This window comes from Thrips palmi, unplaced genomic scaffold (genome assembly GCF_012932325.1).
Source record: "Thrips palmi isolate BJ-2018 unplaced genomic scaffold, TpBJ-2018v1 HiC_scaffold_17, whole genome shotgun sequence".
NCBI classification, from domain to species: Eukaryota; Metazoa; Arthropoda; class Insecta; order Thysanoptera; family Thripidae; genus Thrips; species Thrips palmi.
Genome location: NW_023144626.1, coordinates 172146 through 198374, shown reverse-complemented (window position 1 = coordinate 198374; position 26229 = coordinate 172146). Strand labels below are relative to the sequence as shown.

General features: G+C 49.5%; 1 protein-coding gene across 1 annotated transcript; it reads left to right on the top strand.

Annotated features, from left to right (window-relative positions):
* The first annotated feature begins 1093 nt into the window (after positions 1 to 1093).
* LOC117643371 lies at positions 1094 to 26222 on the top strand. The gene is made up of 24 exons (XM_034382218.1): positions 1094 to 1209; positions 1300 to 1371; positions 2526 to 2858; positions 3422 to 3754; positions 5257 to 6291; positions 6740 to 6788; positions 6871 to 7079; positions 8219 to 8337; positions 9408 to 9633; positions 12249 to 12342; positions 15016 to 15227; positions 15650 to 15858; positions 17511 to 17667; positions 18383 to 18652; positions 19337 to 19549; positions 20675 to 20765; positions 21804 to 22008; positions 22916 to 23036; positions 23132 to 23211; positions 23641 to 23775; positions 24118 to 24240; positions 25072 to 25220; positions 25703 to 25838; positions 25929 to 26222. The coding sequence occupies exons 1-24, from the start codon at positions 1197 to 1199 to the stop codon at positions 26094 to 26096; spliced, it is 4752 nt and encodes a 1583-aa protein (XP_034238109.1). The 5' UTR covers positions 1094 to 1196; the 3' UTR covers positions 26097 to 26222.
* Positions 26223 to 26229: the final 7 nt, after the last annotated feature.

Below are 26229 nucleotides of genomic sequence, written 5' to 3'. Positions count from 1 at the left end.
ACAAAAAGTTCTTTTGCACAAAAATCTGTGATGTCTCGTTCTAAATTGTACGTAAACATTTAGTGTGTGGGGAGAGCCTCTCCTGGAGAGAAACTCTTCTGGAAATAAACTCTTCTTGAAAGAAACTTTCCTGGAGAGAAACTTCCCTGAATCCCCTGGAAAGAAACTTCCCTGGATCCCCTGGAGAGAAACTCTTTTTGGTCTCCCCTACTGGTCGATCGTAGGCAACCCTCTTGCCTGACAGCCCTGAGGAAAGTCGACCATAGGCAACCCAGTTGACACCTGAGTGCACGTTCCCCGAGGAAGGACTGAATCCGAGGGGGAAACGACTGAGAAATTTTGAGTACATCGGATAGGGTTTACCCCGGATAACCCGCGGATTGCCTCCGGATTACATCGAAAAATTTTCTGCCCTGTAAAAAAATCCGTACTTTTGTACGGAAATGGTACAGAAGAATAAAGTTCGGAGGTACGGAGAAAAGTAGGGAACGTTCCGTAGTTGGCAAGTACGGACGGTCCAGGCAAATTATTGACCAGACATGTTCCGTACTTTTTTCTCACAGTGTGGATTACCATTGGATGAGGCCGGATTACCCTGGATTACCTCAGAATTTCCCCGGATTACCTGAGAATTTGCCCGGATTGCCTCAGAATTTGCCTGGATTACCTCAGAATTTCCCCGGATTTCTTCGAAATTTCTGGCTATCCGGAAATCAATTTGCTGTACGCCGGATAATCGAAGTCGTTTCCCCCTCGACTGAATCGGTTCCACTGGTGTCCGCAATTTTATCACTGGCCGAGGAAAATTCTACAGTTTAAACTCATTTTAGGAGTGTTTTCACATATGTCCCCTTGTGAAGATTGGACCCTTCTCGCTCGGGATCACCCCATTACCTCTGACTTCGCTGTTAGTTAATCGGGTGAGCCAGTCTGCTAGCACACCTGTCGGGGTGGCGTCGCGGCAACAACACTCTCAAAAACCACTGCCGCCATATGGCGCCACGAAGGCCTATCGCTCGACAGTCCCACTCCGATAGTCCCGCCCGCGACCCCCTCGACGCCCGTGACTAGTGGCGTAGCCTCTCCGGCCACGGCGGCGGCATGGCGGCGGCGAGCACTGAGGGATGGGGGTGGGGCGGCATTAGGGCGGCATCAAGCACCGAGCGGGCGCACAGTGCAATGGCAACCTCGGCATCATGACCATGCATGGTGAGCGCGCGGTGCCCGTCTCCTCTGGAAACCAACTTCGAGATCCAACTTTGGTATATGCGCATCCGACTGACTTTCGGGATTTTACAGGGTCCGGTTGGCGCTGCGGTGTCCGGCTCTCCCTGGCATGTGCACTGCTAAGCCTTCCTGTTGCCTTCGCACGTAAGATGATTCACTTTATAAAACATGACGAGACGAGCCATTGTGCGTCTCGAATCACCTTTTCCTTGGACGTCCCGAAAGGGTGTTTTGTAAAATCTGAAACCACTACCTAAGTGCGCACTCTCAAGATCCCACTCGGTTTTTTCCTTGGCTTTTTCTTCGTCGTACGCACAAAACTATTAGTGCTAAGGACAGCACAGCGAAGAAGGTAGTAATCTAAGGTGAAGGGGTCTCAGTAACTTTTAACCGCTTTTACGAACGAAAAAATTCTCAGTATTATGACTGCAAGGAAATTGGGAGTGCGCGCTAACGTTTCACTTTTGCAATAAACGCGAATTAACTTTACATCTGCCAAGGGGGCAACCACTTTTTAGTGGGGCACCATGACCATACATATTTGAGTGTTTTTTCTCATTTTTTGGTCCAATAATGATTTATTTTCGTCGAAAATTTGCTTTTTGCTTCAGAAAATGTATAGGGATTGAATAATTGCTGCAGAATAGATAGTCACAAATCGTGAATCACCAGGATTAAGAATGGTTCTGAAACTGAGACTCGAAATGGTAGTTTCTCTAGCACTAAATTGAGCTCCAAACCGCAAAAGTTGGCCGCGAAAGCGATCCGTGGCTACTTTGCACCAAAACGGCTCTGGCATTATGAGAAACAGCATTTATTTAACTTGTTTGCAGTGTAGTAACCGCGATAATTTTCTTAAAATTTACAGAATTGAAATTTGCATACGAATTTCGATTCGTCTTAGCAAGACACACATAAAATGTTAACCCATGTCATAGCTTTGGATGTGAAATTTGAAAGCCTTAGAGCGTTCACTGTTTTAAACCGTCCATTTTAAAGCATCTTAGAACGTTTGAAACTTCGGAGGTTTTTAGAGTGTTTCTTTTTTAGTTAAGTTGACTGGCCTGATGGTAAGGACAGCGATATAAAAAATTTCAATGAGAATACAGGTAGAAAGTACACTTCTTGGGCCAAAGATGGTCATGGTGCCCCACGGGGTGGTCATGGTACCCCATGTGGGGCGATTCTAATTCGATTCGAAAAATAATTTAAGATTCGACACGAATTCGATTCGAAACGAAAATCCTTGATGCGCTATAAGCACCCATAAACAACGACGACGATTCTGTCTGCCGCAGCGCTGGCTCCGAGGCCACGTTCCGATGGCGAACCGACAGTGTTACTGAAGGGCGTGGACTGGACCAGCGTCGAGATCTACTGGATGCGCGAGGAGGTGCTCTACTACACCATCCTGATCCAGGTCTGGGACAACGGCCAGTTTCTCGACGTGTTCAACGATTCGATGGTGTCCTTCTGGAACGAGTTCGACGGCTCCGAGGCCCACGCGGAGGTCAGCGATCTTCTGCCGTGCACCACCTACAGGTTCTCGGTGAAGGCCTTCGACGAGTCGGGGGGCTTGGTGCGGGTGGAGGGCCGACCCATCGACGTCTTCACCTTCGACGGCAGTGATGGTGTGTGCCGCGCTTGCAGTGCAGTGGCAGTGGTGTGCGAAGCGGCCTCTCCAAATCGAATCAAGTGTTGAAAACTTTCTCCGAATCGAACCTAATTGAATCAGGGCACAATTGATGCGATTCGATTACAGTCTAATTGGATGTCTAACTGTGGTGCTCAAAAGGCGGCTTTGGCTGCTTCAAACTAATCCGATTCGGAAATTTTCACACTTTAGTTTCGATTGTCAATAGAATCGAACGTGGCTTTGATTCGATTCGGTTTCAAAGCATCTGCACCACTGCACAACCGAGGGGCAACCACTTGAAATTTTTTTGTATACAGGATTCTTCAAAGATAGGGATTTTGCAAGATTTGGCAGGATTTCACATCAAAAATACGCTAGATTTCGCGAGATTTTGATGGGATTTCACTCAATTTCACCAGATTTTGAAGGGATTTCACGAAATTTCTACCGATTTCGCGCAAGATTTCGGTCAATCAAGGATTTCGCAAGTGGTTGCCCCCCGCACACCACTGCAGTCTCTTGTGTTACTTTGCCGTACCGCATGGTGATTGTCCACAGAGAGTGTGTATGTGACGGCCGTGACCGGCACCCCCGTCAACGAGACGGCCATGAAAGTGACCTGGGTGCCGCCGCCGTGGGACAAGCTGCCGGCCCCGTTCGAGCATTGCGTCCGAGGCTACTCCGTAAGGTCCATCGTGTACGACAATGGCGTGGAGACGGCTTACACCTGGGTGGACGGCGCGCACACCTCGGAGGCCATTATCGCGCGCTACCAGCCCTGCATCACGTACTGGCTGGAGGTGGCACTCACCTTCCCCCGCAACGCCATGGAGCTGGACGGCACCGGGCCGCCGCAGGTGGAGAGAGTCAGCGTCACCATGCCAGGGGACCGTGAGTACCGAGCGACACATCCACGGAAGACTGTACTACCTTCTCCAATACTGTTTAAAAGATCATGACAACAACACAATTACCAATCCCGACGACGCTGTTGTTATAAACAAGTTTTCGTGTTTAACGACGAATTCGTTGCCAATTATTTTTCTGACTTATGCTGTTTTAAAACAATCTTTTGCTGTATACAAACGGCCCGGACTCTACTGTCTGTGACTTAATCGGCAATCAAAATTGATGCTAATTATATGGCTGTCTCCTGGTTTGTAAACATCTTGTCCACGAACAACGTAAGTCATCAGTGAACAACTTACCTCATCTGTAGACAACTTTGGTCATTCAAAAAGTTAGCAACATATTTACTGCTAAATTTTAAAAAAAAAACTTTAACTGTGAAGAAACACGAAACGCTTCCGAAGCAGGCAAAAGGATGTCAACAAGACATCAAAATAACGCTTTATTCACCAAAATGTTGACTAAAATTTGTCAAATTGACGCCTATGATGTCACGGTGAATGTTTCGTGTTCTTGGGCACCGCAGAAGACTGGGACCTTTTTTTGTCGTGGTCTTTGGTGATTCTTTTTTCCTTTTTTTCTTCCTACCCACTCGAACGCTAGAGGTCTGCTGAGGCAAAGCAGCGCTGATGATGATGAGGACGAGGTGGAGCTATCGGAACGCCTGCGTGTGGTCTAGCCCGTAATTGGCTGAGCGATAGCGAAGCCTGTTACTTCAGTGGGGTTGAAAAGTTTTGTCTGTCTGTCTGTCTGTCTGTCTGTCTGTGTGTGTGTCCGCACTACTCCTCTTGAACGGCTCGGCCGATCTCGGTGAGATTTTGCACACTTCTTGGGTATGTCCTTGGCTCAGCACACGCGAAATTTCACCATCCTAGCTCAACTGGTTCAGTTTTTATAGCCGAAAAACACCTAAAAAACTGCGAAAAATAGAGCTTTCTGCAGATAGATCACTTCTGTCTTGGAGAAAGGGGGGTCTGGGGGGCGGAGCCCCCAAGCCTCGACAAGTTAAAAAGTGACAAGGGTCAAGATCGTGTTATCTGTCGATAAAACAACTTTATTTAGAATGTAGGGGGGTCTGGGGGGCTCCGCCCCCCAGCATTCAACAAGTTAAAAAATAACCGACAATGGACAAGCCATTGCCTGCCGCAGGCAGGCTAGCGCCGCAGGCCAAGGTAGGTACGCCAGGCGTGGATTGGAGGAACAGGCAGCGAGACATCGCGAAGCCTGTTACGACAAAACGCGGTCTGGCGTAAACCTACCTTGTTTATTTTACTCACAGTAAAAACGGTTCCTGGTTTTCCCAGGAACTCCCTGGAAATCACCTATGCCTTCACCTGGAGTCCTGGGAAAACCAGGTTCCGTTTTTACCGTGGCTGTCTCCCATAAGACGCGTTGTTGAACCATGATTACACACAGTAGGCCGTCCCTGTTGAGCTCTGTATGGACCGCTACTCTGGAGCTCTAACTCCCGTATCTCTGCACAGTACCGAGCGAGCCGATAAATCTGCAAATAAGGACGAGCCTGCTCTCGTCGGGCGAGGCTAGGATCTGCGCATCTTGGGACCGCCCACTGAAGATGCCGTCGTGCGTGAGCTCCTACGAGGTGACATTGGAGCCCTTGGAAACGTCATGCCAGTGCCAAGACACAACGGACAGCCCGAACGACGACCTGTCTTCCTCGGCCGCCCCCTCTGAGACTCCCCCCGCCCTTCCCACGAAGCTTCCCACGAAGATTCCCACCGCCCTTCCCACGAAGATTCCCACCGCCCTTCCCACGAAGCTTCCCACGAAGCTTCCCACCGCCCTTCCCACGAAGCTTCCCACGAAGATTCCCACCGCCCTTCCCACGAAGCTTCCCACCAAGCATCCGACGAAGCTTCCCACCAAGACTCCCACCGCGCTTCCGACGAAGCTTCCCGTCAGGCTGCCGACCAAACTTTCCACCAAGCTTCCCTCCGAGCTCCCCACCATCACCACCACCAGCAGTGGTGACTACAAAATCTGCAGTTCAATGCTGTCGGGATCAATACGTCAACGCCGGGCCATTGCCGGCGTGCCCATGCTGCGAGGGCCGACGACCGCGGCGGGGCACTGGCCCACGACCAGCAGCTCCAGGATGCCCACCCTGGATCCCTCACCGAGTACCCCTCGTACCCTGGATACCTCGCCTGTCCTGGATACCTCGCCTGCCCTGGATACCTCGCCTGCCCTGGATACCTCGCCTGCCCTGGATACCTCGCCTGTCCTGGATACCTCGCCTGCCCTGGATACCTCGCCTGCCCTGGATACCTCGCCTGTCCTGGATACCTCGCCCACCCCAACCACCCCGCATGCTCCACCTTCCGCGCCTACCTCAACTGCACTGCCCACATCACCTGAGGCACCTAGCCCGCCAACCACGCCCACCCCGCCTATCTTGCCTAACTCGCCCACCCCGCTTACTTCGCTTGCATCAGCCACGACAACCACCGACAGCGACGAGACCTGCGTGCCGATGTGTGGCCCTTGTCATGCAAAAGGTGAGGATACAAAGTGGCGTCGACCAAACAAATTCAGTGTGTCATTTTTTTGTCGTTTTTGTCCCCCGATTTATGCGATTTTAAGCCTTTCCGACTGTGGTACGATTTTCTTCGCGCCTGCTCACACGTTTTGGCCGACGCCTACAGAACACAATTTGTCCCGCCTGGTGGCCACCAAATTATGTCACCATCGAATGTGCTTAGAATTGCATCATTTATGACCAGTGGCGCACCCAGAGGTGGCCTATGGGGGGAGAGGGCAAAGGAGCACTTTCTGCCTACCTTTCAGGCGGCTATCTAGCCCCCCCCCCCTCCCTGTATCCGCGCCTGTTCCTAACACAAAGAGTCGCATGGCATTGTGAGGAGAATTGTTATTTCCTGTCGTTTGTTTTCCACAACTTTAGAAGGCTCGAACAAATCACCATTTTGTCAATTGTTTTCTTTCCAGAATCATGGCGGGTCGACCCCTCTCAGCAGACAGCCCTCCCTCCCATCGAGTAATTGTTTTGAGTTTCTATTTTCAAATTTGCCATCCAGGCGAGCTCCTCTGTGTTTTAATCGAGCTGCTCGTCCGCACAGTTACGGCAGTTTCTGTCCGGCGGTCGAGACGGGCGAGGCTGACGCGGACTACGACGACGGGCCGTGGATCGTGCGGCATGCCACTGAAACCTGCACCGACATGCCGGCACCGATCGGGTACTGGATCCCGACCCAGATCGCGATGACCGTGGTGCCGCGCAACAAGAACGACGACGACGGGCCGCCGGCGCGGCAGACGGCCTGGATAGGTGAGCCACTCCTCGTGTCAATTTTGTCAGAATGACGGATACTCTAGTGCCATGCACACTCTTAACTGAAGAGTGTGCATGGCATGCTCCCCCAGGGAGTATGCCACAAAGCACGCTCCATCCTGGAGTGTGCTTGCAAGCACACTCTACGGAGGAGCATGCTTGCAAGCACACTCTTCCCAGGAGCATGCTTGCAAGCACACTCTACGGAGGAGCATGCTTGGCAAGCACACTCTACGGAGGAGCATGCTTGGCAAGCACACTCCAAGATGAAGGCATGCCTCTTCGTTCATGTGAGCCTTGCAATAGCGACGCAGCACGCTTTATCCTGGAGTGTGCTTGGAAGCATGCTCCTCCGTAGAGCGTGCTTGCCAAGCATGCTCCTTCGTAGAGCGTACTTGCCAAGCATGCTCCTTCGTAGAGCGTGCTTGCCAAGCATGCTCCTTCGTAGAGCGTGCTTGCCAAGCATGCTCCTTCGTAGAGCGTGCTTGCCAAGCATGCTCCTTCGTAGAGCGTGCTTGCCAAGCATGCTCCTTCGTAGAGCGTGCTTGCCAAGCATGCTCCTGGGAAGAGTGTGCTTGCAAGCACACTCCAGTATGGAGCATGCTTTGTGACATACTCCCTGGGGGAGCATGCCATGCACACTCTTCAGTATCTAGAGTACCTGTCGAAATCCTGATCAAAATTCGCGCACCTCTGAAAGCTGAAAACTTTTTCTGACATTCTGTGGAACTCAGGCCGCATCAATGTCAGAATGGGTTTTTAGAATCACAGGTGTAAACCAATTTAGAAATTTTCTGATAAACGCTGGATTTTCTGATAACTTGACAAAAACATCAGATTCCGAGTATTGTCTGATAACATCAATTATTTATCAGAAAGAGGTTATAAGAACTGTTTTTTTAACACTTTCTTAGGTTATCAGAATAGAGACATCAGAAAAAGAGACCATAGGTGTCCGAAAAAACATCAGAAGTCAGACATGAGAAATGTTCTGATATGCAAAAGTATCTGAAAATTTCTGAGTTGATTTGCACCAGTGATCTCAGCTTTCATTCGTGCGCTAAGGGCCAGCCTTGCAGAGTTTTGGTAAACTTGCTACCGGATTTGCAGTGAGTGCATTTACTTTCCTCTTCCAGCCCTTCCCAAACCCGATGCTGGCACCGCGGTCACCGTGCGCAAGCGGCAAGCACTGCTGAACTGGCCGACGCTACCGGTGCCGGCCTGGTGTGAATGTAAAGGAGGGGTTGACCTGGAGGTGGGTAGCAGGCAGGCATTCCGTGCAATCTTTATTGGCTGAGCGATAGCGAAGCCCGTTACTCCTGTGGGGTTAAAAAACATTTTCTGTCTGCGTGCGTGTGTGCGTATGTGTGTGCGTGTGTGTGTGCACTACTCCTCCTGAACGACTCGGCCGATCTGGCTGAGATTTTGCAGGCTTATTAGGTATGTTCTTGGCTCAGCACACGCGAAATTTCACGATCCTAGCTCAAGTCGTTCAGTTTTTATAGCCGAAAAACACCTAAAAACGGCGAAAAATCGAGGTTTCTGCAGGCAGATCTCTCCTGCTTTGATGGAAGGGGGGTCTGGGGGGCGGAGCCCCCCAGCCTCGGCAAGTTAAAAAGTTACAAGGGTCAAGATCGTGTAATTTGTAGATGAAGCAACTCTATCTAGAATGAAGGGGGGCTGGGGGGTGGAGTCCCCCAGTATGCAACAAATTAGAAGTAACCGACGGTGGACAAGCATTGCTTGCAGAAGGCAGGCTAGCGCCGCAGGCCAAGGTAGGTACGCCAGGCGTGGATTGGAGGAACAGGCAGCGAGACATCGCGAAGCCTGTTACGACAAGACGCGGCCTGGCGTAAACCTACCTTGTAGTACAGTGCGATCGAGTTGTGGTTTGGTGCCGTCGCCAGGCCACGGCCCCCTAGAAGGCAGTCTCAAGGCGTCATGTCAGTCGGTCCTAGTTGCTCAGTCTTGTATCTGAGCATTCAGTCAGGTCAGAATGCACGATCTACACTGTCGAATGTCATACGGTGAAAAGCTGCGGCTTCATCACCATATTATGCTGAAGATTTTCTCCATAAAACAAACTAAATTCGTCAAAATATCTATAAGGTACAGCGAAGTCTCATTGGTATGTTTTAAAGTCAGCTGCACCACCATAATAAAGAGAGTTTTCCCCGCAATATAGAGAATCTTCACTCTAAAACTTTTAGAGAGAGTGTATTGGAGCATCATCCCGGTCCAAATTATTACGACAACTCCAAACTAGTGGCATCTCCCAATCCAACAGAGATTTACCATACATGAGTGAAATCCTGCCCCGCTTAGGTTTGGTGCGGTACTCCCCCCTCTCCTGCATCCACAAGCGTCACCGATTTCGTCGCCAGAATCAGACTGCCGCAGAGACAGGACGCCATCAAGACGGCGGTGTTGCTCGACGGACTCACGCCCAACACGTACTATGGCTGCACAGCCAAGTACGTTGGCCGGGACGTCGGCGCCCAGTCGAGCTGCTCGGATTTCACCTTTTTCACGACTACCGCGGAACATGGAGGTAAAAGCTGCAGCAGCGGGCAGAGGTGATGAAACAAAGGCATCAAAACTATGCCCTTACCGAGCGGAAACGTTTTATGCCCGTGGAGTGGCGTGAATAGTTGTATACCCTTAGGGCTGGAATTGAGTACTTCTAGGCCAAAGGTCAATACTCTTTTCACAAGGCATTACCTCATTACGCCATTATGGGGCGTGGAAGGCTCTCTACAAAATATACGGTGTACTTAGTACACATCTATAGGAGTGTACTTGCCAAGTACAGCAGTGTGATTGATAGGAGTGTACTTGGACGAGAAAGCTCCTTTCATCGAGGGGCGAATCACTTAGTGTTCTGACACGTGAATACATGAGTACGGGTGAGTACACCTTTTACTACTCATAGATTTCACCTTTTAAAACGTTTTTTGGCTTTATTTAGCGGTTTATACGATACACAACGCCTAATCGTGTACACTCTGTAAATCCAGAGGTAAGTTTGACTGCCACAAATTGGGCAAGCAGTTTTGAATGCCAAAAATTGGCAACCTTGGCCCGGAAATACTCCCCAGCTTGCCAAAACTTGGCAAACTTGTGGAGATTTCCGACCAAAGCTTGCCAAATTTTGGCATCCAAAACGGCTTGCCAAATTTGTGGCAAGCAAACTTACCACTTGCTTTGCAGTGTAAAGCGAGCTAATTCTTCTTTTTCTAAACTTGTGAGTACACCGAGTTCACTGAGTACAGGCCGATCTGTATTGTACACATGAGTACATTAATGATTCACCCCTCGCCATTCATTTAGTTTATGAGATGAGAGTGTGCTTTCTTAAGGATACATGCACTGAGAATGAATTGGTCACCACCATCACCCTTTAAATGGGTGATGCAACTTCGTTACCCAAAATTTGGTGACGAAAAATTCATCACCCAAAATTTGGTAACAGGCGTTTGGTCGCCCAAATTTGGGTAACGTCGTCGGCGACGCCGTGAGGTTCGCGATGACGTCCTTCAGGGGCCACCACGATGACCGGAGGCCTCAACGCCCCATTGGGTCATCGTGGTGGCCCTGGAAGAGCGTCATCGGGGACCTCACGGCGTCGCTGACGACGTTACCCAAATTTGGGCGACGATTTTATGACTGCCCAAAATTTGGTCACCGCGCGGGCTCGTCACCCAAATTTGGGCAACGGTGCGTGCGTCAAGAACTTATATAGCCCCAATCCGACTGACTGACTGACTGACTGACTGACTGACTGACTGACTGACTGACTGACTGACTGACTGACTCACTCACTCACTCACTCACTCACTCACTCACTCACTCACTCACTCACTCATAGAAATGTTTGGGGGTCAGGGAGTGGTCGTAGAGACTTGCGGTTTTTTCCATTCGATTCCAAATTTTATGAGAAGATCGGGAAAAATCCCGAAAGTTGAAAATTCCTCACCGTTTCCGAGCAAACCTACTCAATCTTGAAAAAAAAGGGGACCAAATTCCTCACCGTTTCCGAGCAAACCTACTCAATCTTCAAAAAAGGGGACCGACCGACTAAAAAATTTTATTCGCCCCATCGGTAGGTCTGGTCGAGACATTTCCGAAACTGTGCCGCAATCGGGACCCCGTCACCGGCAACATCCTCAAAACGATTAAATAGGCCTAAATTCAACAAAATCCACTCAATCTTCAAAAAAGGGGACCGACCGACTGAAAATTTTTATTCGCTCCATCGGTAGGTCTGGTCGAGACATTTTCAAAACTGTGCCGCAATCGGGTCCCGGCCACCGGCAACATCCTCAAAACGATTAAATAGGCCTGTTCAACAAAATGCGGTCAATCTTCGAAAAAAGGGACCGACCGGCTAAAAATTTTTATTCGCCCCATCGGTAGGTCTGGTCGAGACATTTCCGAAACTGTGCCGCAATCGGGTCCCCGTCACCGGCAACATCCTCAAAACCATCCATCAAGAACCTATATAGCCCCCATCCTACTGACTCACTCACTAACTCACTCATTGAAATGAACACAGATCTTATCCTTGTCAAAGCAGTCTTCAATATTTTGCGGACCTTGTATGCACCCATTGACTGCCACCGTAGCCAATGCGATACAAGCTATCTTTTTCGGCACTAAGAGTAGCTTCAACATGTGGTCGAAAGCAGTTAAATCGACCTCCCCAAAAAAGCAGTACATTTACTTCCTTAGAGAATCTGTCTCTGGTCACCACGGACTTACTTTAAATACTTCGGTATGCGCCCCACACATGCGGGGGTCTGGGGGCGGAGCCCCCCGCGAGCGTCGCGAGTTACCCAAATAAAGGGCGATTGTGGTGACTCTTTCATTCTCAGTGTAGTCAAGTGCACTGCTATAGACCGACCCCTCCTAAGAAAGAAAACCATCAACGCCGCGGCGAGTTATAGCATGGTCGTCTAGCGCCCTGACAAAGTAAGGATGGTTTTCTTAGGAAGGCTTGAGAGATGTTATAAGTACACTAGATCTTAATGTCATCCCCTAAAGAGCGTATTTCTTTACGGACTTTACCAGCGAGGGATAGGATGGGGCTGGGGGTAGGTGCCGGCTCCCTTCGGACCCTATAATCTAACTGGAACATGCGTCACAATGCCTCTTTCGTCCCTCAAGGATACATCGGACTGCCAGAAATAGACAACTCCGGAACCGTCTCTTGGGAGGACTCATTCAGTGAATTCGGGACGTCGTACCTGATACATGTCAGGTATACTCCAATTCAAGATAAAAAAAACAACAAAAAACAAAATTAAAACAGAAACTTCACTCCAAATCGAAAGGCGGTAACATTTCCACTCTTCACGGGCGGTAAAGGCCTCTAAAGGCGGTAATTTTGCCAAAGGCGGGCTCCAGGTTTTACCATCTTTGCGGAGGTGGTACAAAAATTACCACCCTTTTCAGACCGTTTGTACCACCCTTCGACAGATTTACCACCTTGTCAACATCGCAACAAGGGCACGAAATTGGCGGTCATATTTTGTACCTCCTCCGGAGAGTGCGGATCGGTGTGGACGCGTTGCGAGGGCACATCATTGACGGTAATATCCTGCACCCAGAAAAAAGGTGTCTTGAATCAAGTCGGGCTGGCCTTGAAACAAGGGTAACTGGGCCTTGATTGCTTCAAGGCCAGAAAAGACTTGAATCAAGTCAGATATTGCCTTGTTTCGTCTTGTCGTGGGTCAAGTCATTTCGGACTTAAAACAAGTCCACGAGAAGCCTGAAACAAGTCATTTTTTGTTGTTTTAGGCACGATGGAGCCTTGATAGCGACACAGTGTTCAAGATTTTTTAGACTTGAAATTTCTCACATCTGTTCTTAGTCTATCATGGCCTTGTTCCGTTAGGGCTTGTTTCAAGAAATTTGACTTGAAGCAGCCAAGGCTATCGTTGACTTGAATATAGAGCCTGCGGTGAAATACGCGTCTGGGATTAATTCCAGACGTTAAGCCCTTAAATACCATCACCCGCTAGATCTTGTCCACACAGTAATTGAAATAGCAGACTCTGAGACGATTCCTTACAGAAAACGACAGGCTGAATTAGATGGTCACCACAGGAACGACTTTGGCGCCTTGTCACCGCCCGACGTGGTTCCGCCAGCTGCCGCAAGAGCGCGCTGCGCGCGTTGTCCTGCCGTCCGCTCGCGGGGCCAGCCCCGGTCGCCAGTTAGGGTAGTTCGGAAGCAGACCCGCGCGTGGGTAGGGTCCGATGGGATCCACTAGCATCGGCCCTGTAGTGACATGATGGTCACGTTTTGGGGGTCGTCAGCAAGAATTTCGGTTCAAGTCTGGCGCGGACTTGTTTTCGACCAGTCTTGAAACAAGATGGAGTGACTTGAATCAAGCCTAAATTTCAAGTCAAAAAAATCAAGTCTTTTACTAAACTTGATTCAAGAAACCATTTTTCTGGGTGTGTACGGCTTTTTGGCCCGCCCTTCTATTCAAAAAATAGGGGGAGGGCCTATGCATTTGCCTTTGTGTCTGTGTGTTGTTGTTGTTGTTGTTGTTGTTGTTGTTGTTGTTGTTGTTGGCGTCTGTGTACAAGGAAGGAGTTGAGCTAGAGTAACCAGATTTGGAGGGTACTTCAGGAGTACCGTCCAAACAAATAATCCGGTGGTGCAAATCCCGTCCGGGTCGCACAAGGGCTGCTGCAGGTGCATCATGGTTTACATGACCGGGAGGGGGATTTCCGCCATTATTGGTGCTAGCAGGGCACATAAGGGTATTTTTGGAATCGGGGCGACGAGACAAGATGAATGGACCTGGTCCCGACCCCATCGGCCGCTTTAACAAGTTGGCCAGATCAGGATCTTCAAAAAAGGGGGTCGACCGACTAAAAAAATTTATTGCAGATTTCGATTGGTCTCAGCAAGACCTTTTCAACGAGGGGTCGGAAAGGGGGTCCAGGAGCCCGACTACGTCTATCAGTCACATCAGGATCTTCAAAAAAGGGGGTCGACCGACTAAAAAAATTTATTGCAGATTTCGATTGGTCTCAGCAAGACCTTTTCAACGAGGGGTCGGAAAGGGGGTCCAGGAGCCCGACTTCGTCTATTAGTCACATCAGGATCTTCAAAAAAGGGGGTCGACCGACTGAAAATTTTTACTTAAGTTTTCGATAGGTCTTGGCAAGACCTCTTCAACGAGGGGTCGGAAGGGGGGTCCAGGAGCCCGCCTTCATGAGTTATGGGAAAAAGTGCGACGGACTCGTTTTGCGCTCCTGCTGTGCCTCTATTGCAAGGAGTTGCAGGAGCATGGCAAATATGGGTATTTTCGGAATGAGGGCGAAGAGACAAATGAAATGGGCATATTCTAAGGACAGTTGGAGTAAAAAGTGTAAGGACTATTGCATATTGTGAATAGAAGGGCGGGCTTAAGTCACGATGGTACATCGATAACTTTGCTTTACCCGCTCACGGTGTGTGTGATGCGAGCGGGCCGAAGGCCCGGGCCTTCGACTGGCCAAGTTGGGTCTGATGCGAGGGCCGAAGGCCCGAGAAAAGGCCGCCGGCAGGCCAAGCTGGGCCGGCCCCCTGTCGAACCGAGTTGCCGGCGCAGCGAAGCGGAGCTGGCAACTCGGTTCGACGGAAGGGCGGGCCCTAGCTTGTTTAAAACCGTCTGTAGGGTTCATTTAGGATGGTACACCCGTCTGTAGGGCACGTAACGGGCAGTAATTTCTGCACCACCTTTGTAAGAACGTGTGCACCGCCTTTCGATTTGGAGTGTTCATTCCCAGCAAATGCAATATCTCGGATCCCCACCCGAAGGTCCGCCCTGAAAAGTGGAACATATTTTCCAGGACCCACCTGGGAATCCCAGAAACTTCTTTTGTCGGTTTTTGTTTTGGACTTTTGATGCGTTACTGAATTGGTTCGTTTCTAGTTACATGCCCTGGAGCGTGACGAGCCCTCCCTCGCGTGACCCGGCCTGCCCGGGTGTGCTCGACGAGTACCTTTTCTTCGCCTCCGCCGGGAACCACTGCTGCGGAGAAATGTACCACTTCCTGCCCGGCGGCTTGAGGTTCATCGTTACGGTCGAGGCGACGACCAGTGGGCAGAAAAGTAGCGGCAAGAATATGTTAACGCCATACAAGGGTGAGTCTGCGATACACAATACGAGAAAAACTGAAGGTTGTGACATTTTGATGCAACTCAATGACGTACGGGGTCAACAGCGTGCAGAGAGAGACGTCTGCACCAACTCCCCGAGTCCAGGGATCAACTCCCGACATTTTATCCCCCCCTGAAATGTAGTGACTATTTACTCCTGTATCCCCAGTTACGTTGGAACCTCTCAGGGCACAGAACAGCTGCATCTAAATGGAGATCAACAACCTTTATTATTATTACTCGCAGTGCAAGAATGCATACGCAAAAGATTGATTCCGAGAGTCGTCTTCGTCGCTCTGTTTCTCTCGCATTCATGGGGCGTCAGGTGCGAGAAAGACTCTCGGGATCAGTCTACAGACAACGGTGGGTTGTCTGAAAGTTTCAAACTGCCTGGTTGTCGTCGGCAGTGCCCAGCCCGATCACTTTCGAGATCGTGGACAAAGACGGTACAGTGCTTTGCGACAACAAGCCCGCCACGGTGTTGACCATCGTGGGGTTCCCGCCTTGCGAGGCCAACGGCGGATCCATCTACCGGTACGAAGTGAGCATGACGATAATCAGCGAGGACGGCGAAGGCCATTACCCCGCCATCACGCAGAGCTACAGCATCCAACCGGTAAGACGAAGGGCCAAGCGAGGAGGGAGGGAGGAGGGAGGAGGGAGGAGGGAGGAGGGAGGAGGGGAGGGGGAGGGAGGAGGGAGGAGGGGGAGGAGGAGGAGGAGGGGAGGGGGGAGGGAGGAGGCAAAGAGCGAAGGGCGAAGAGGGTGGTGGAGGGAGGGCAAAAGGGCGGCGGACAGCCCAAGGTCTTCAGGAATACCTCATCGTACCTTATCCCCGCAATAAGAAAGCTACAAAACATCGCTTTGTATTACGAAGAAAACGAATGCATTGCAAAATCCATGAATAAATGCTTCGCGTTATGAAGGAAATCCTTACGAAGCATTTTTAGCAGATGATACCTTTTCTTAAAAACATACCTTAAACTACAACTACAAGACATATAAAGGTGTCAGCTAGCTTTTACTCCAGAGTCCAAAAACCAAGTGCATATCCCAACAATATAATGGGGGCTGGCTGCCGGGGCGGGATGGTGCGTCTGGCTGGCTGGCTGGCTGTGCCTGCCTGCGCCGCAGCCTGCGCGGAATTCGACAATGGCACCCCCTTCTGGCGCGCGACGGCCGGGCCTGCGCGCAACATTGACAATCCCTCCCCGCTACAGCGCAGATGCACCGCGTGCTCGCAATCCAACGGGCACGGCGCGGCGGCGGTGCAGGCCACGGCACAAAGGACTCAGTTTTTAGCAGATGATACCTTTGCTTTAAAACATACACCTAAAACTATTAAATACTATCTTTGGAATGAGCCCATACTACCCCGTAGAAAAAAAAACAAACGAGTATCATCTGCTTTCATTAACGTTTGTTGAATGAGATTTTTCATAATACGAAGCAATCACTGCGAGAAAAGATCGCGGTAAATCCTGTACTGATTACTCCAGACTTCACCGTACTTTTTTTAACAGGCAATTCCGTCGTTTTTTTACAGGCAATACCGTACTTTTTTATACAGGAAACACCGTACCTTTTTTACAGGGAATCCCGTACTTTTTTACCCGGCAATCCCGTACTTTTAATACCTATCAAAAACTGCTATAATTTTGTTCAGTCGATTGACCCTCTTTTTCCAAGTTCCTGATGTACGCAACTGCTGAAGTCGGACTCCTGGACCCCTCTTCCGACCACTCGTTGGAAAGGTCTTGACGAGACCTATTGAAAGGTGCAATAAAATTTTTCAGTCGGTCGACCCCCTTTTTTCAAGATCCTGATGTGGACACTTCTTGGAAGCGGCCTTTGTTGGGACCAGATCTGGTCCTTCCTACGGCATGGACTGTACGGAAGAACGGTAACTACTGTTAAAAGACTACGGAATATTTTGTAAAACAAGTACGGTAAATACTGTAGACTGTACGGAGGATACTGGTTTTTGAAGTACGGTAAAGTTTGGCAAAAACATTATCCAGGATTTACCGTCATTTTTTCTCAGAGTGATTCTACAATGCCTTTCATTTGCTTCGGGGACGCTGTAAGCACATTTTTTGTAGACTAATCTTTTTAGACAAGACTTGGCTTTTAAGAGTGCACCTGGCAAGGCCGATGGTAGAGTGAAGTGAAAGGGCGTAAGGCAACATTTTGTTTAAAGTATAATTTATTCAAAAGATATGGCGTTGTGAAATTCAGAGCATTCCTGCCCGTTGCAATCCGTTCCAGTACATGTGCCCGGACGGCTGCTTCAAGATCCCCTTCAACGACAGGCGCTTCGACTGGTGCTACTCCATGAACGCCACACTGGAGGTGACCGTTACGGTGACGAACGAGGCCGAGAAGAGCACGTCTGGCAGACAGGAATACCTCACACCGTTTCTCGGTACGATCGGCAGGTGTTGGCTACGCTGTGAAACCAAGTGTGGGGACTCTCTGAAAACCTGACAATCTATTTTGGGACTTACAAAAGAAAGTGAATTGTTATAACAAAGTATTTCGAGCATTCGTAAGCTTACAAATAAAATACTTCGTAATTTACGAACGTATAACAAACTTGATAGTTTGTAGCCTGCTCAAAAGACTTGGTAAGTTTTGCAGCGTGTAGTTCCACACTTGCAGAGGCGTGGACTTTGCAGTCTCTGCAGGGGTGTTTGCAGTCAATACACTTCAAGTGTGGAGTTTGCAGTCGTCTCCTCACTTTCACTTCAAGTGTGGAACTCTCCACCTCTACGTTTGGACCATGACAAAGAGGGTCCTATTATGGGCTTTGTGTCTCTGTACACTTGAAGTGAGGACATTGTAAACTCAACACGTCCAAGTGTGGAAAATTACTGCGCATCTAAAAGGGTGAAGCTTGATTTGGCTGTGAAGTTAATGCGCAAGTGACAAAAACAGCATTTTCATGCCGACGCATCGAGGGTTGAGTTTTTAATGCACTAATGTGCACACATTTTCTTTTTATCAGTGTACTTAAGTGCTTAGAATGTACAAAATAATTCGCAACCAAATGTGGGTGATAAAGGATTACGTTGGTCAAAATTCGAGTCCTGGTTACGACGATTTCATTCTCAGTGCCCTTGCTCGTTTCCTTGCACCAGGCCTGAATGCGAACGACTCCGGCGTGTCCGCGAAGTGTGTGGCGGGCAAGGAGGGGCAGGTGGCCGTCTCCTTCTCCAAGAGCATGTTCCTCTCGTCCTGGAGGAACCCCGACTACTACCGCATCGTCATCACAGAGGGCCAGAGCGAGTTGAGCAAGCGATGCGATATCGACGAGCTGCCCCTGCAGGCCGAGCAGACCAGGGGCGCAGCCATCAGCAGCCTCGAGCGGCCCTTCAGGGCCACTGCCGAGCGCTGGAATCCATTCAAAGGTTGGTGCACTAATAATTTTAGCCACGTGGAACGAGAAATTTGCTACACACCCCAATGGTTTGTTGTTAAGGCTGACAGTTTGCAGAGCGCACTGTAAAACTTTCTTGCCGCTTTATGACACTTCGAGGGGTCCTATTCAAAAGATCTTATCTGGGCGTTTCCCTCAAGAGAATCTTATCTTAAACGCAGGCAAATTTCGCTCAGTTTGATCATTTGATAAGCTACAAATCAATATAATTTCTGATTGTATTCACTGAAATATGAAGATGAAAGATCAAAGAAACCTATAGTGCATGCAGAAATAAATTCCTTTTTCTCTCGTTCCCATCACAAATCGTCAAAGTGAGTGAAATTCGCCAGCGTTTAAGATAAGATTGTCTTGGGGGAACGCCCAGATAAGATCTTTTGAATAGGACCCCTCGACTTGTCGAGGTGCTGGGAAACCATCCTAACTCTCACACAAAACCTATTAGGTTGTTTCGATAGTCTCCCTGCCAGCCCCGGCGAGCTACGGTTTCTCAGCACCCTGGTGAGTTAGGAGGGTCAAGGTCAAACATCTCCTATGGGGCTTGACCAATTCCTGAGATTTTACTGGACACTGACCGATATTCCTGGGAATCCCAGGAGGTGCACCGTGGTTTTCATAGGAGGGGCCCATTTCATTCTGATATTTCCGACTGCAGGTACGAATGCCACCGACGTGACGTTCATCATCGGCGGCAGCGAGAACGCCTGCAACATCAGCGACGACAGCGACGACGCCGCGCTGTTCTGCAACAGGCCCCTGACGCCCGGCAAGGTGTACTCCGTCCACGTGCAGGCCGCCATCGCAGTGCCCAGGATCATCGTGACGGCGCCCCTGGTGGCCGTCACCGTGGGCGGCACTGGAGGGGCAGGCAAGCCCACACTAAGTGTTTACGTACTTTTACTGTCCATGATTGTAGCCGTATTTGTGCACAATGTAAGCCATGTACAATTTGATACATTTATTTAAATTAGGGACAATATTTCCTTATTGTGCTGTGCTTCAGTAGTTAAACCTAAATTGTTGTACATAACTTACACCTGAACCGAGGGGCAAACAACTTGAATTTTGGTGTACATTTTCCTTGAAATAACGTGAAATATCGGTGGAATAACGTGAAATAACGTGAAATATCGGTGGAATAACGTGAAATAACGCTGAAATAACGTTGAAATAACGATGAAATAACAGTGAAGTAACGCGAAATAACGTTGAAATAACATTGAAATAAAGTGAAATAACGTGAGTTTGAAATAACGGTGCACAAATTTTGACGAAGTTGTTTGCCCCTCGACCGGAACAAATACGTCAAACTAGTGTACAAAAAGTCCGTAAGCATTTAGTGTGCCCGCTTCACCAGACACCACCAAGGAGCCTCACTTTTGTTCAGGGGTTTCGTGTAATTAGCACACCGTCCACCGCTTTGTGTTCTCGTGTATAACCATGTATTCCCCGTATTCCCGAGTATAAAGGCTATACTTTGTTACCTGTAATACTTCTGTATTACTGATATCAATCCTGAAATACACGTAATACCATATAATTAGAAGTTGTATTACTTTGCGATACGTGGAATACATGTACTATTCGCAATAGTTCGCCTAAACTTAAACTTAATATAATTTCACCTGAAAAACGCCTATATGTAGGCCTGTAAGCAGGTAGAAAGAATGGCTGAACTCACTGGGAACTCACTACACTACATGACTTTAGTGAGTGGTAAATTAGACAGGCACGCCTCTGACTCTCAGAGAGTGCTGCCACATAGCACGCAAGTAATCTCGATGCATCAGCATCCAAAGGGTTGCCAGCCTTACTGCTCTGGGCAACATCTACTGGTAGTTACTCTCGAGAAGTTGCCCAAAAGATTAGCAACCCTCCTGTCACTGGTGAATCATGGGAATATTAGCAACCCTCCCGGCAATGGTGAATTATGGGAATATTTGGTAACACTGAAGCTCACTTCTTTGATGCATTCTTACTTTGCTGATTCCAGACGACAAGCGCATTTTGATGTACCTTATATACATCGCAGTTCCGCTGGTGATCGTCAACACGGCCCTTTTCGTCAAATACTTGAAAGAGTGGTAAAGGAATTTAAGGCTTCGCCACACAGCGCCCTTCTTGAAGCGTAAAAAATAAATGCACTCCTTTCCTCCAATCAATGGATGGGGGAGTGTACTTGTAGTACGCTTAAGAAGGGTGAAGGTCTTAGCGTCGTTTGTACACTGCTTAAACAAAGACATGAAAATTATGCTGTAACAGGAGGCGAACGATTTACTCACTTGGAACGGTGGAAAACTGTTGATGCCCTTGGAAGGGGTACGGATAAGTTCAAGGACGTAATAATGTAATGCCTATGGAAGGGCATAGAAATTTTGCCATAAATCCCTGGCTTTAAAGGCGTGAAAGACACTGTTATGCCCTTAACGGCGTTGTTTGCATGCCTGTATTACCAGTGCACTGGTAATACGCTAAGCCTAGCTTTCGTTTTACCAGTGCAAGCCTAGCGTCGCCTCTTGCTCCCCTCGCACAATCCTCAACTGCAGACGGATTCCTAAAGACGCTCTGTCTCTCTTGAACACTGAGATTCCAAACGCTATGAGTATAGCACGTGGTGCAATGCACTGAGATATCGCACCACACGTGCAATGGCACAGCCATATTGCACCTTTACGTGCAATGCTTCGCGAAAAGTACCTAAACTAATGCATGGGAGGGGAGGCATTGCACTTCATGTGCAACGCTTTTGCATTGCACCAATTGACGCTACATTCATAGCGTTTGGATTCTCAGTGCAGTCATGGGGCGCTCGGTATAGGCAGAGCAACGAAAAAGACTCGGAATCAAACCGCACGCTTGTCGTCTTTGAGTGCGAACGAGGGGGTATGCACTCGCGTAATAGTCGGTTCACTCTATCTGTAGTAGCACGCGTAATAATACGCGTAGTAGTCGCGTAACAGCAGACATTGTCAAAATTTTATCAATTTTGGGGTGTTTTAGGCCGTTTTTAGCAAAATTCCGATTAATTTGTGGTGTAATAGAGCGGAATAGCGTAATAGTCGGTACACAGGTTCAGAGAGCGCATACCCCCTCGAGTGCGAAGCTGTCTGTCGCTTTTGCAGCCGCCGCTGCAGGCGCCGTGGCGGCGAGCGCAAGCCCAGCATGCGCCGGTCCCTGCACTGCGCGGAACGGGCGGAGCGCCCGGACGGGTCCCTGGGGCACATGAGCAACATGGACCGCGCCTGGGCCGGCGTGCCGGAGCCCATCACGGAGCGCCAGTTCCGCCAGCTCTACGACGACATGGCCCAGGACATCGCCTGTCCCCAGGTACACTTCACGTAAAAAAAGAATTTGTTGTGACAACGAAAATGTATGTTGATTTTGGGATAGCAAAAAAAAAGTTGTTAGACGTACTATAAATTTGTTGTGAGAACGAACACTTTGCTCTCACGACAAATTATTCGTCAGGAGTACAAACATTCATTTTTATTGTGTTTAGTACTCCTGACGATATAGTTCGTTGTCAGAACGAAATGTTCGTTCTGACAACAAATTGGTAGTACGCCCAACAACTTTTTTTAGCTATCCCAAAATCAACATACATTTTCGTTGTCACAACAAATTCTTTTTTTCCGTGATTAGCCAGGCGCGGTGAGGAATCTAGTCGATGGCCGCCCGAAAGGATGCGAAAAACTATATTTTACCGCTGCATGTACTTAAGCAAAAGAAGAAAAACTTTGCCTCTGTACGTTGGCAAACATGCTACTCTGTCCCTGTACGTAGGCAAAAAGCTATACTTTTCCTCCCCTCCCCCGAGCTGCATCTGAATCCGCCACTGCATGAGTGGCCCCTCGCCCACGCTCCCCTCCTTTTGCTTTCGATTTCACTGAGAATGAAAGAATCTCGACCAATACTATAGTTTGGGCGAGGTTCGCTTTATCACCTAAATTTGGGTGAGGTTTATTGTATCGCCTGAATTTTGGCTGATCAGGGTTTCATTACTCAAATTTGGGCGATAAAGGGTGCCTGTTATCTCGAGAAGTTTACACAAACTAAGTATTATCGCCCAAATTCGGGTGGGGAAATCTTCATCACCCTAATTTGAACGATGAATCATCAATTCTCACTCAAATTTGGGTAGTAGATAATTGCTCACCCACGATTTTCGTCTTGGTCATGACTCTTTCATTTTCAGTTCCCCTGTGCAAATAAAAAATAAATGCGGATGTTGCAGCTGCTGAGGCAGTTCGAGGCCCTGTGCGCACTCAGCAGCCAGGTGGCCGCGAGCTTGCCGAGCAGGGTGGGGCACTTGCCCATGAACGCCTCCAAGAACCGATACTCCAACGTCATTCCATGTGAGTTCCTTCACATGCGTCCACATCGCTGCTCTCCCTCCACCTCCGCAGTTTTGAATTATTTTTTCGTTTCCCTGTTTCGGCGCGCGCTACAGTCGACAAGAACAGAGTCCGCTTGCTCGACTGCGGGGAGGATGACGAGGTTTCCAACTACATCAACGCATCTCACATCACGGTGAGTGGGCGGGGCTGATCCGTCTCGGGGGTGATAACGAAGAAGGTGCCGCGATGTCACGTGAATAGGCAAAAAATTCTGACGACGGACCCGTGTTGAAAGGGTAGCCACAGCCTGCCAACAGTATATTTCCTTTACTCTCGAAAAATTGCCTCTCGGTCCGGCAGATTGAGGCTGGCAGCCGAGCTGGCAACCCTACACACCACGAGGGAGCATTTTTTGAAAAGGTGCTGAACAACCAGTTTTGGAGGAAATATCTGCGGATCCTCTAGTGAGGCACTTGATTGACCCTTTTTGGGCAATGGCGTGGCACTAGCACTTGCATCCAAGCCCGGCTGGGGTGTCGGACTCACTTCCAAGTGGATTTTTTTGGATTTTTGCCTTCCTGTGTGATAAAACTATGACCCGCGATCGTTCTGCGGCGTGCAGGGCTTCTCGGGATGGCCGGAGTACATCGCGGCGCAGGGCCCCAAGGATAACACGGCCAAGGACTTCTGGTTCATGGTGTACGAGCAGAACGTGCGCACCGTGGTGATGCTCACCAAGCTGACGGAGGACGGCAAGGTGAGTCGGTGGCGCGGTCTCGGACTGATGCACTGTAAAATTCAATATCTCTCTGGAAAAAATGTCGAAGGAACCTTCGCAAATTCAAAAAGATTCTTGGTAGCTTACGAAATTTCTTTGTCACTTCGCGGTTTCTTCGTAATTTTACAAAGATTCTTCACAAATTAACGATGATTTTGCACAAATTCACGAAGAGTCCGTCGTGAATTACAGAAGGAACCTTCACCAACCTAGGTTGGTACCTCAGCTGAGAACCTTCGTAAATTCACAGTTTACTCCATACAGTGTGGGTGGCGCTCGCACACCTCTCACGTTACTGAAGGGCTCGCTTTCCCTCCGCAGAACAAGTGCCACCAGTACTACCCGGAGCTGGAGGACCGCTACACGTGGGGTGACTTGTCTGTGGCGTGCTGCGTGCAGAACGACCTGCTGTTCTACACGCTCAGGACCATCGTCATGACCAAGGTGGGCGGTACAAACCAAACATCGAGGGGGCAACGACTTCGGTTATCCGGGGAAATTTTGAGGTAATCCAGGAATTTTTTTGTAATCCGGAGGTAATCCGGGTAATCCGTAATCCGGCTGACACGAAAGTCGTTACCTCCTCGCCAAACATCCAAGACAATACGGTAAGAGTGGTGCAGCGAACCCCTTTGGCTCGCTCATTTTTCCAAATTCTTTTAAAAGTCCGTTTCGGCGCGCAATGTGGCATTAGTGTCCCGGTCCACCAGGGTAAGGCATTGCTCTTTGTACGGCCGGTCGGTCGCGTTTTGCATTAGTATTTCCGGTCCCGAAATGGCATGAGACCAATCCTGATCAATCGTGAGTGCCCGCCGGGATAAAGTGTCTCCTTAGTAAGGACGGCCATGCTCGTAGAAATAACTGACAATCTAGTGAAAAATACAAGGTTTGTAGTTATTATTACCAGTGCTCGTTTAACTAGGAGCAGTCTGGTACTTTTAACTAGACTTTTTTTCAATGTGTGGTCTACCTCCCAGGCGCTAGCGTGAGCCGTGTATGGGCGTACGCTGAAGGGCAACACGTGATAGCGCGGTTGGATCCTGTTGATCCTCTGCTGTTGCAGGGCTCGGAGAAGCGGCTGGTCAACCACTTGCACTTCCACGAGTAGCCCCCAAGCACGTGCTGCAGTTGCATCCTGTTGATCATCTGCTGTTGCAGGGCTCGGAGAAGCGGCTGGTCAACCACTTGCACTTCCGCGAGTGGCCCGACTTCGGCTGCCCCGCGTCCTCCAAGCACGTGCTGCAGTTGCATCCTGTTGATCCTCTGCTGTTGCAGGGCTCGGAGAAGCGGCTGGTCAACCACTTGCACTTCCGCGAGTGGCCCGACTTCGGCTGCCCCGCGTCCCCCAAGCACGTGCTGCAGTTCTGCATCACGCTGCGCCGCCAGGCCGTGCTGTTCCCCGGCATGATGGTGGTGCACTGCAGGTACACTGGGTTTTGCATGTGCAGTTGCGCTCTGTTTCCGTAAACTGACGCCGACGTTGTAGTCACACAAGAACGCTACAAACGCGTGGTTTCGCCGTTCAAGTTTGGCAGCCGAGCGATTCCGAAGAGTCTTTCCGTCGCTCCGTCTCTCTCGCACCCCTACAGGACGCTCCATGGGTGCGACAGAGACAGAGCGACGAAATATTTCTTCGGAATCAGTCTGCTGGCACCCGTCGTCGTGCCCGTGCGCACCGCTTGCTGCGTGGCCTGTAGCGCCTGCGAGGTAGGCCACCGTTTTGTCCCGCAACACACCGGTGTGGGGACGGTAGCCTACCCGGCCCCTTGGGACGTCAGGCGCAACGTAGGCCACCGTCTCCACAAGAGTGTGTTGCGGGACAGACGGTGGCCTACCTCGCAGGCGCGCTACAAGCGCACACCGTGCGGAACAGCTGTTATTGAACCTCCTCTTGTTTTCCCGGCAGCGCTGGTGTCGGCAGAACCGGGACCCTCATAGCTTTGGACATTCTGCTGCAGTGCCTGAAGAGCAAGAAGAAAATCGATGTCTTTGGTGTCGTGTTGAATCTGAGAGAACAGCGGCCATTCATGGTGCAGACTCAGGTGAGGGCAGCGCAGGCACAACAACTTCATGAGGAAGGTTAGAAGCTCATCGTTCAGCAGAGAGTTTACCATTTTGTTTATCTGTTGCAGGAGCAATATTGCTTTCTGATCAAATGTCTGAGGGTTGCTTTGGACGACCCAATCATACGTAAATACAAGCCTCCAGCAAAAGGATCGAAGAAGGCTGCAGAGTTGCAGACACTTGCCCTTCAGGTGTTCCAGAAATCAGTTCAGTGCAAGAAGATGCCAATACCATAATGCAATGCACTTTAAAATAAAGGAATTACAAGAGTTACTTATGAACACAGAATTCAAGACACTTCTTTTCATTCCTAACTCTCCAGCCAGTCTCTCACTTCCTCTTTTTTTCCACACAAAAAATGATTTTGGT

Coding starts and splice junctions, on each gene's coding strand:
- LOC117643371 (XM_034382218.1), top strand. Junction 15,228..15,649: donor TATGTTAACGCCATACAAGG/GTGAGTCTGCGA, acceptor TGTCGTCGGCAG/TGCCCAGCCCGATCACTTTC. Junction 20,766..21,803: donor GTCAAATACTTGAAAGAGTG/GTAAAGGAATTT, acceptor TCGCTTTTGCAG/CCGCCGCTGCAGGCGCCGTG.